We start from the raw sequence: 10,591 nt of genomic DNA, 5'->3' as shown, positions 1-10,591 counted from the left end.
GCTTTGCTTCTGGGGTACCAAACTTGTTTCCTCAACAATCTCCCCCCACCCCTCACTTGTTTCCTCACCTGTGGGCTTCATAGGTAGAGCAGGGATGGATGAAAAAAACCACAAAAAGAAAACCCCTCAACCTCACGCTAGCTGCTATTTCATGCTAGCATGAAAACAACCCTAGAGTCAAGAAAATTACTGCACTGGCCAAGCACGACTACCGATGGACAAATCTTGACCATCCATGTTGAAACGGATAGCAAGTAACTTTTTTCTTGGATAAAAAATAATTTTGCCCCTCGAAGCACCATAGAAAGTGCTGCGTTTCTATCACATATCCTTCATATTTACCTTCAACCTAGGCAATGATGTATTAACTACAGGAATTCTAATGATCATGTGATAACATAGACAAACTGTTGTGCTAGGATGGGAAGATCCAACTCTAAAATTCAACCAAATCAGCTCGTTAACCTCCAGGGCTACACAATGCGAAAAAGTGATCACAACCACCTGACATATCTGAGGGTCATGCACGGCATCATTTTGATCATGATTTAAATGGTCCAACACATACCTAACTCTCTTCAGAAAATGAAAAAGACGCGTTGAGAAACAGCAGCATGTCCAAAGCACGAAGTCTCTCCTACAGAAAAGCATGAAGTCTCTCCAGAGGTCTGATATAATACATAAATATCGCTTCACGCTAAAAACCTGCTTGAAAGCGGCAAAAGCTGATTTAAAAAAAAAACATTAGCAACGTCCTTCAACATTCCGCTCCAAATGGAGTTAATACATATTTTTGTATGGCAAGAAATAACCTCATGGAACTGATTGGTTTGTTTGTTTTGCCCTGCAAAGAAGGTCCAGTCCAGCAGCAACACCAATGTTAGATGCTTAGTGGCAAAATAAAAGTTCTTAAAAGCAGTATATTTATCATTCTACTAAATCTGAATTTGATGGTCCGATGAATGTATAACACCGCCTACAAGGATGATATGCTGTGGCAACATCAATAATTTTGTTCGATAACAATCTCCCCATAGAAATCAAGTTGTTCCTCAAAACACACCAATATTCTATTTAACAGCAACCCATTAGACGTGACACCAAAACCACAAACACTTGTTAACTCAAATTTACAGGTGAATTAATTTTGCTACATAAGCAGGTGAATTCTTGTGTTTCTGCCATTCCATGAAGAAATAACTATTAACCATAAGCTAGGGAAACAAGTGGATTCTGTAGAGATAGAACCCAGCCCAATAAAACCTAATTCAAGATCCTAATCTAGAGAATAGGTCAGTAAGGTCAGGGGTTCCCAAGGACCTGATCAAACCTTCACCCCTAATCATCATTGATGGCCTCCTGTATCTCTCTGTCAACTTTTCATCACCAGGTGATAAATTCTCTCCAAAGGAAAGTCGTTTTGAACCCACACTGTGATATAGATTGCAGACCTTGAATTAGGTGGAAGGAAGGGGCTTTTGCATAATGGCAAGCTAAACATGAAAGTAACATGAATTGAGATATATGACTCTGGAACTTGACAGTCATTTTAAGTTTCATCATAAAGAAGTAACGGGAAAGGGGGCTTCTTCGTAATGGCGAGCAAAACATGAAAGTACAACGAGTATATCCATGCATAACAATATCTGCATAACTCAAAACACCCAAAGAAAATATCTGGCAACAAGTCTATTATGCATAAAATGAATCATGAATGAATGAACCACACCAGAAATGCCATGTGACAAAATTGAATTCTGGGATAGCTTCCATATCTTTTTTGAGATTACGAGGGATTAGTGCCCATCTTCTAACCTATACCCACTGCACACCTTGAGGGCTGATGCCAACTGAAAGCAAACCCCCACCCCTTTGCCCAAGTGGCAAGGAGTCATACCACCCGAGCAAGCACCCGGTGGTTGGGACAGCTTCCATATCAACCATGAAACGAAAATATATGATAAAAAGTAAGAATACAGAATCAGACAGTATGTTTGTATGCCACATTAGAAAAAATATTCTACATGACTACCTGTTAATCTTCACTCCACATGTGAGAAACCACCACCACCATCAGCTTTAGTCCTGCACACATGAGAACGGACGCGCACAATAAATACTCACTTCTGCAATGAAATGAGCACGGTGAATTCTTAAAAAGTAATTTAAGAAATATCAAACACAAGCAAAAAAAATAATACTTCGATGAACTGCTACATCAAATGCCATTGTTTCATGGCAGCAAGACTGGCATTTTCCTGCAAAAGGTCTTTAATACCACACAAAAAAGGTAAACTAAATGAATGACTATGAATCATGCCCTCTCGCAAAAGGTAAACTAAATGAATGACTATGAATCCCCTACATAAAGGCTGTCTCCAATTGCCAGAAGAGCTTTCATTAACATTTACTTTGAACATGCACCAATGTATCTCACCTTTTGTTGCTTTACATTTGACCCTTATGCTTTCATTAAGGTGATATTTTATTCCTATAAACCTCATTTAAGCTAAACCTCAAAGAACTCTTCTGTGAAATGAACAAGTTACATGATTTTAATCCTCAAATTATGATTGCCACGATGCTCTTTCTTAAGTTCTCCATCCATGCTGCCCACACCACATTATTGGTCTAACTTTGCATATTCCAATCAATCAGAAGTTTCTTATTTCTCACATTAAAGGCATAGATAGACAATATATTAAGTTGCAGATGTCCAGTGTATTATGGCAACCTATGACCAGCAGTTGCTTGTACTTATGACCTCAAACTTGCAGAGTTCTAGATTGCTGTTGTCTCTGCAGTGCTCCTTGATATGATTGCAGAAGCAGAAACTCCATGCGTCACTATATGAACGGTAATTTTGACTTGTGAGGAGGCTTTGGTGGTACCTTGTTGCAACATTTCACTCCAAAGTGCATGTGCTATATACTAAACATATTGGTGTAATGAGCTGGCATAATCTTCCAAAAAATAGAGTAGGACTGTGAAATGCATATATATGGTGCAAGATGATTGAGCTTTTTAGTCATATGTTATGTGATGTGCAGCAAAACTTACTTATGGTCAGATGGGTTGGGCATAACTTCATAGACAATTGTTGCTACAACGTCCCTTTTCAACTGCAAATGAATTTCAAGAAACAGCATGAAATGTGACTCAGTTACAAGGCATTCAGCACTGAAAAGGCCTCAAGCTTTTCTGATACCTGAGTAGCTTCACCTCGTAAACCAATATAGTATATCTGAGTGGTATCCCCACCAAAATTTTCAGGAAAATGCAGAGTGAGACTGGCCACACTTTGAAATCTTGAATATCTAATTAAATTTATTGACATCAATTAGACAACAAAAAAAGACAAATACAAGCATGACAAAAAGATCTAAAATATAACCGTCAAGCCTTATGCCAACAAATTATATTCTAAAGTATGATACTCATAAAATTTATCATGAGAAGCACATGCATAGATATCTTGATACTTACAATAACACATATGGCTCTCAGGGCCTGCAACTACCCAACTTGATCAGTGGAGTCCCTCATATAACTAAACCCAACAGGACCCAGCTTGACAGAAACAAAGAATAATGTATATAAGGATAAAAATGTGTTAGAAGTGAGCTCTTTCTTTAGTTTAATGGGACCCATGTTAGCCCATGAAACTTGACCCAGACTACCAAGTTGCACCATAGCCATCTACTACATCTCTTTCATTTAAAGGACAATTAGTACATTTTATTCGCAACATCTCTCTAGACAAGTTAAAAAGGGCATCCTAGTGCATGAGGCTTCCGCTACTACTGGATCTAGGGAAGGTCAGATGTACTCAACCTTATCCCACGTGCGGGGAGATTGTTTTCATGTTTCAAACCATAAGATACCCTGATCATAATGAAGCAACCTTACTGCTATGCCAAGACCCATCTCTCTAGATGACTTATAAAACATAATTCAATTAACTGATCAAAGGTTAACCTATTGGTGCTCAAAGTGCAACATGATAAAACTGCAGTTTGATATAGCAAAAATGATTTGTTCATGTGATGTCAAATAAAGGACAAAAGATAATTTGATTTTTTCAGAACAGTGATAAAAAATGAAGCAATTTGATAGACAACCCACAAAAGCTTTAATGAAATTTTGAGCAGACAGTACCTTTCCTAGTATTACAATACACCTCCCAAAGTCTGTATACATTCCCATTCCTTGGAGATTTTTCCAACTCAACCTAACTTGCTCGAGTTGTAATTCTAGTTGTCTAATACATATTTCTCTTTTATTCAAAAGTACATCCTTAATTATTGAATACTTGTCATGATGAAAAGAAACTGAAGTTTATAATTAATAACTATGAGTAAAATAGCTGATCTTGAATTAGCAAGGTTACAAATAGACTAGGTTTAATTTTCTGGAGAATACTATTGATATGATGAAAAGGGAAAGAACAAATGGAACTTTTCTGTATATTTAACAGTGTGGTAGATATGAAAAAGAAATTATTCAGCATATGCCACCTTGTCTGGTATTCCAGGACTCCTTGCAAATTCTCTGCCAACTCCCATTCCTTGGAGAAACAAAGAAATATTTTAGATACTAAACATGGCAACGAATTCCACCGCAAAGTAAAATGATGTGTTACCTGAACAGGCTGCATATTTTGAGCATCAGAAAAGTCAATACCATCTCGATTAATAAACCTGTCGATAGGTTTGAGTATTTTCAGTAGGGTTATGAATTTTCCCAGTGATTGAGAGATGAAAAAAGGATGTACTGAACCTGGCATAAAAGATCTTCGGAGAATATTTATCTTGAAAAAGAAAGCAATAGAAAACATTATCATGTCATTCTTACATGACGTATTGAAGCCTAACATGCTACCGCACCTATTTACAATCGATTGAACTTACTAAAGATCAATCTTTGATGAAATGATCATAGCAAACTACTAGTGACCGAAGCGGGACGAGAGACCAGAGCAGAAGAGCTAATAGACCAGAGCGGACGAGAGGGGATAGCAGTAACCAGACCGGTGCTTTCCCGATTGCGATAGCTAATACGACGAGAAGGCTCTGACAACACAAGATTCTAACTGTTTGTGGAAAATTGTCATAATTTGACAGGGCATGGCAATAACAAACAGATCTAAATCCCAGCTATTTGCACACAAATTTGACAATATAAAAATGAATTTGACAAAATAAAACAAAGACATAGAAAGTTTGCAGCAACAAAGTCAATATCTGCGACAAATCAACCATCTAGAAGTCACATAACAATACATGTGCAAAGCAATGATAGTTTACTTGAAACGGATCAATTAGGAAGCAGCAAAAAAACAAGGAAAGCAACTATTGTACTGATGAATCTTACGCTCTCATCTTCGATGGGCTTGTTCCACCAGCACCACCAACAACAGATATGCTCTTTATCTTAACATCTGATGTAAACCTATAATTGCAACAGGAAATCAATTAATGAATAAAAATTATTCCAAGAGAACACTATTGAACTCAAAATTCAGAATTCACCATAATTATATAATGGGTCTCAATACACGTGCATGCATGTATTGCATATGAGAATAAGAATAGCAAATGGACCGTCAAAAAAAAATGTACATTGAAGTTAAAACATTTAAAACAAGAAATATGTCAAAAAAGCAGTGAAAGAAAACAGCTGAGAAGTTCATGAACATGAGGATCAAATTCAAAAGGAAATACATAGTTATATTGAGGGAATTAGATGTGAAACATTTATTTTCAACAGAAACGAGATCATCATTATCTGAGAAGCATGCTAACACATGCAATATGTTTTTGTGCATGTATTGAGTGCGTATGTGTGTGCATGTGAGAAGCTTTATTGACAGTTTGCAAGATACATTTCCAACCAAACATGAGCATGCAAACACGTGCTATATATTTTTGTGCAAGTATTCTGTTTGTTTGTGTATGCATGTATATGTAAGCTTATGTGTGTGTATGCAAGCGTGTAGGTTCATATATCATCCAAGCATTAGATTTGAGTTAACACAGAGGACTATAATCAACAAAATTCATTTGCTGGTTGTTATGGGCCTTTTGGACAACAAAATTATCAATTTTTCTCAAGATTCAAGTCTATCTTAACTTGGTTTTGTCCATCAGATTTGGACAATTTCTGGAGCATTCCCCCTTAGATGTCAAAGTTTCTTAACATGGCCTATTAATCTAGCTAACAGAATTACTCACACTTGGAGAGTAAAACACAATTCTAAAGTATGAGAACTATAGAATGAGAGCTAACGGTCTCAAAAGGTCTTTAAATCCAACATTCTAACCTCCAGAGAATGCCAGTCACCCACTTAGATAGCTGTAGATGAGATCAAAAATAGGAGACCGTGCTAGGAAAGAGAGAAGAAAGGTTGGAGAGCTTGCTGGAATTTTCTGCAGAGATTTCTCTGTTTTTGGTCTCTAATCTTGAATCTAATACAAATAAAAATTGCAAACAGGTTCATGCAGAGTTTAGGTTTGGCTATTAGCCGAACCTAAACTTTGACCTGTTTGTTTTAGGTGAGCTTATGAGGTTAAGTCTTTGGACCTTAATTAAGGCCTCGTGACTACTTGATTTGGACTTTGGGCTTATCTAGACTAAGGTGTTGGACCTGATACCTGTCACGCCTTGGACCCAGCATCTGAATCCAGGCACACGACATGGCCTAGCACATAATATTTTATTTGATTTAAGTAAATAATTAGCATATGTTCATTTATGTCACTTTGGATCTATTATAAGAATTATTTGAATAAGTTCTTGATCAAATAATTTTTTAAGAATTATTATTGCTTTGATATGATCTGTAGCCTTATATGCTTGTATGATCCGCCATACAAGTATGTGGTGTCTATTATGCTCCGGATTTAGGATGCGCTCTAGGTTCAGGGCATGATAGATTTAGTGGTATCAGAGCGGACTCGGCCCATAGCCTGTGGACTAGAGGACACTGCAGCACGGATTCATGGAGGCTGACCACAGGCCTATCGTGGTGCTTGTAATTAGATTTGAATGAATTTGAATCCTTAGTCTGACGAGGACGTTATAGCTTGAACATAGGAAGTATGTGAGAATCCGTGTGGACATATGTTTAGTTCCACATTGGTTATTCATCGAAAAGATTTTGGGTACTTATAGAGGACTAAGGAACCCAAAAAATACCTTCCGGGTAGCCTTTTTGGGTAAGATCCTGAGTTGTGACATACCTAAAAATACATCCTAGAACAGGTGATTATGCTCTCCAACCAGGTTAGGTGAGTATAGCTCCTTGAGCGAATCTTGAGGCAAAGCCTCTTAGTGCATATTTGACTCTAATTTGGCTTAATTCCTAAATTTTAGAACCTACTTGCATCAAAACCTTTCTGAAGATTTAGGCCCACCAATGGACTGCAGATTGAGAATGGTGCTTAAAGGGTGTCTGTTGTTTGCTCTCCAGGGATCCTGGATATGTGCACACCTGTGAATTGGGTTCAGCAGTATCCTGAAGACAGGTCTAACCTGTAAACCAATGCACGGTGAGGGCAGATTACCGTCTTAAAGAGAGAATGATTACCCATGCACTGCCAACCATATGTGCAGAATCTTTTAAGACTAACAAACTTTGTGCAGCCTGTTGGTGGTCCAGAGAAAGGTGGCATTGTGGGTTAATTACTAAAGCCTTCATGAGAAAACCACCTATTCTACTAAGATATACAACTATCAGAATGAACGCTAAACCCAGCAATGATAGAAGCAAGAGAAAAAGCCAGAAACAAGAAATGGTCATCACCCTAAGTCCACAATTTAAAAGTTTTTCGGCTGCAGTCCAAACAATGGTTGCAGACACCATGTTCAAGAATCTATCTAATTAGAAATCCATTTAATTTTTGCATGTGTCTGTTAATATATGCATTATGATTTCAATTCTGAGATATTAGATTGTAACCAGAGTTCAACAAAGATTGAAAGGTGTCAGCTTTTTTCCATGCAAGAACAAAGTAACGCATATGCCTAGACATGATAGGATGTCCGGGCCCTTTAGAGTAGTATATGGATTTTAAAATTATTCATATATTCTCACACATCAAAAGCCCTTGTAGCTGAGAATTGAACAAGGACTCTAAATCTTGTCATCTCCACGAGCTTATGCGGTCACTGCAATCATTATAAGAAGAGATTTATGTTGTGACAATCATGCTGAGCAACTCAAAACATATAGTAAATGTCACATCTTTAATGAGAACGAAGGCACTTTGGAATTGGCAAAAGCATCATACTTTCTTCTTTTTTGTGCCACTGCAAGCAGCCTGTGTTAAGACTAGTAAATAAATCAAATCGTTCAAAAATTGACTATTTTTCTTTTTTTTTTAATCTTAGTATCCCCTATAGCAAACACTTGATTAGGTTTCATCGATTCCCCAGAATAAAAGAATTAGACCGAAACCATAGATAATACTTTCGCAAATGACTGAATTTGGAAATGGTGGAAAAGACAGATAAACAGAGCATGAATCTATTGCAATTATGTCACAAAATTCACTGCAACAAAATTTGTTGCATTATAGACAAATAATGGACAGGAGGAGTTGAGATTCTCATCAGGATGTACAAGTGGCTTCAGCTACTTACGGGATAAAAACAAGTAACTCAGGGTCACCGTCATTGCTTTCCAAAAGGCCCTGCTACAGAAAAGAATAATTATAAGAGCTTAAAGGGAGAAAAAAAAAATCTGGATATCAGGAATGAATAGTTGCAAATATCATGATTGGAGAACTTTTCATTGCTGGACTAAAGTCATGATATGTCCTCGTTGGAACCATTCAAAAGGAATATTGCCACAAAGAAATCCTTTCTTCTAACAATTTGTAAGAAGGAATAATTGCAAAGTTTTTAACTATATTAGTTTGAACTACTTCAATAATGATAACAGCATATCCTAAGCAGTACCTCTGAAGTATCCACTCGATGTTCCCAAGGTTTAAAAACTGACTTTACACTTCCTGCAATTGATTCATTCAGAGCTGATACCTGGGAAGTAAGAAAAAGAAAGAAAACAATCAGCTCAAATTAGTATACTCAAAGGATACTCTATACATAGAAGAAAAAAGTAAAGGTAATGTCTTGGAAATCTATAGATAATGAATTCAAAAAAAGAAAAAGAAAGCTATCTTTGGATGATCAATCAAGTGGTCATCAAGTATATAACGACTCGTGCCTGCTATACATGATGTAGACTGCGTAGCAATGGAGTAAGCAGCTTGCCCATCAGGCACTCGCACATGTTCCCATGTATGTGAAAGGAGTTAGCACAGCTTATTTGTTCATAGATGTACACTACTTTAGTTTATTCTGAAAAATTCTCGAGAGGGAGAGAGAGAGAGGAGTAAGTTAGCGTCAACGGTGGAAATAGATTTGTGAATATTTTCTCTGGAAATGCACGGACACACACACACACACACACACACACACACACACACACACACACACAAGAATAGCAGCATCAAGATCCACCATTTGATGGTCATCTAATCAGTCTCGGGAGGCTCATCACCAATTTCATCACATTAACGCTTTATCAAGCTCGACTCCTTTCACAGGAAATCAAAGCCCTCCTTTAGACATCATAAGTCCTCACCAAAATCCCCCTTCTTTTATCTCATGTTCACAGCTCAATCACTAGAACGCCCACCACATGTACCGAATTGACCCGAGACAAACAACAATTTTCTTCGACCCTCTTGCGTTACAATATATCCCCAGTTGAAACTTGGACCAGAACCTATATATTAGATGAAAGAAACGAGAAGTCTAAATATGACAGCAGAAATCCTTAAGTTCTTGACTCTTTTAAAGCAGTATCTGCTGATCTTTCTTTCATTACGAGAAATCCAAACTAGAAAAATATTAGCCACCACTACGGATAAGCATCGAGAGATAGGTTAAGAAGGGGGAAAATATGGCCGGAAATAGAATCTGGATAATTCCGGTAAACCCAGAAGTAATTTGAAAGAGAACACTAAATGCAATGAAAGAACTCGGAGGTGATCTGGAAACACGGGAACTCAAATCTATTAAAGCCGATCAAGAAAAAGAGAAATCTAAAAGTTTGTAGATGTGAACATGCCTTAGAGAAATCTATGTGCTTATAGAGAGACCAATCCGCGGAGCAGTTGTGATCCTCGCAGCTGTGATCGTGCATGCACGCCATTCTCTCTTTGCTCGCTAAATGGCTATGATGATGAGAAGGGTGGAGAAGAAGACCCGAGAGAACGGTAAAGAAGGGAATGGGGTTCGCGATGATTCATCTACCGTTGTGGTGAGCCGCGGAGGAGAATAGGGAAAATGTTGCCAATAAATAAATAAATGATGCGGATCTTATATCTATTTTCTAATGATGCATTTGATTGACGATAATCAAAAATAAATTCTATATTAAATTACTATATTTGATTAAAAAATTAAATAAAAAAATAGTAAAATAAATAACGAATGCTATATATATATATATATATATATATATATATTAAAAATAAATATCACTACGGATGATATTTGTTTTCCCACATTAGGTTACCGA

General features: G+C 37.2%; 1 protein-coding gene across 6 annotated transcripts; it reads right to left on the bottom strand.

Annotated features, from left to right (window-relative positions):
• Window positions 1–514: 514 nt before the first annotated feature.
• LOC103712948 (PITH domain protein (DUF1000)) lies at window positions 515–10,330 on the bottom strand. 6 transcript variants are annotated; one of them, XR_015972666.1, is made up of 11 exons: window positions 10,139–10,327; window positions 8,962–9,042; window positions 8,644–8,693; window positions 5,374–5,451; window positions 4,643–4,700; window positions 4,518–4,567; window positions 3,209–3,317; window positions 3,061–3,122; window positions 2,033–2,085; window positions 813–1,928; window positions 515–725 (listed from the first exon to the last, which is right to left on the bottom strand). XR_015972666.1 is itself a non-coding variant. In XM_008799666.6 (11 exons), the coding sequence occupies exons 1-9, from the start codon at window positions 10,220–10,222 to the stop codon at window positions 2,043–2,045; spliced, it is 618 nt and encodes a 205-aa protein (XP_008797888.1). In that variant the 5' UTR covers window positions 10,223–10,329; the 3' UTR covers window positions 515–725; window positions 813–844; window positions 2,033–2,042. The 6 variants fall into 6 exon arrangements, 5 of the variants coding, with proteins under 5 accessions (XP_008797888.1, XP_038981233.1, XP_026662686.1 ...); XM_008799666.6 differs by having other exon boundaries at window positions 813–844; window positions 8,644–8,696; window positions 10,139–10,329; XM_039125305.2 differs by having other exon boundaries at window positions 813–844.
• Window positions 10,331–10,591: the final 261 nt, after the last annotated feature.

This window comes from Phoenix dactylifera, chromosome 1, assembly GCF_051530095.1.
Source record: "Phoenix dactylifera cultivar Ajwa chromosome 1, Ajwa_hap1_PhDact_Kaust_v1.1, whole genome shotgun sequence".
NCBI lineage: Eukaryota > Viridiplantae > Streptophyta > Magnoliopsida > Arecales > Arecaceae > Phoenix > Phoenix dactylifera.
The sequence above is the reverse complement of the archived record's forward strand: the minus strand, read 5'-3'. Positions and strand labels throughout refer to the sequence as shown.

Coding starts and splice junctions, on each gene's coding strand:
- LOC103712948 (XM_026806885.4), bottom strand. CDS start 10,222: ATGGCGTGCATGCACGATCACAGCTGCGAGGATCACAACTGCTCCGCG. Junction 8,697..8,961: donor ATCGAGTGGATACTTCAGAG/GTACTGCTTAGG, acceptor TCTTTTCTGTAG/CAGGGCCTTTTGGAAAGCAA. Junction 4,568..4,642: donor AAAATATGCAGCCTGTTCAG/GTAACACATCAT, acceptor TGTTTCTCCAAG/GAATGGGAGTTGGCAGAGAA.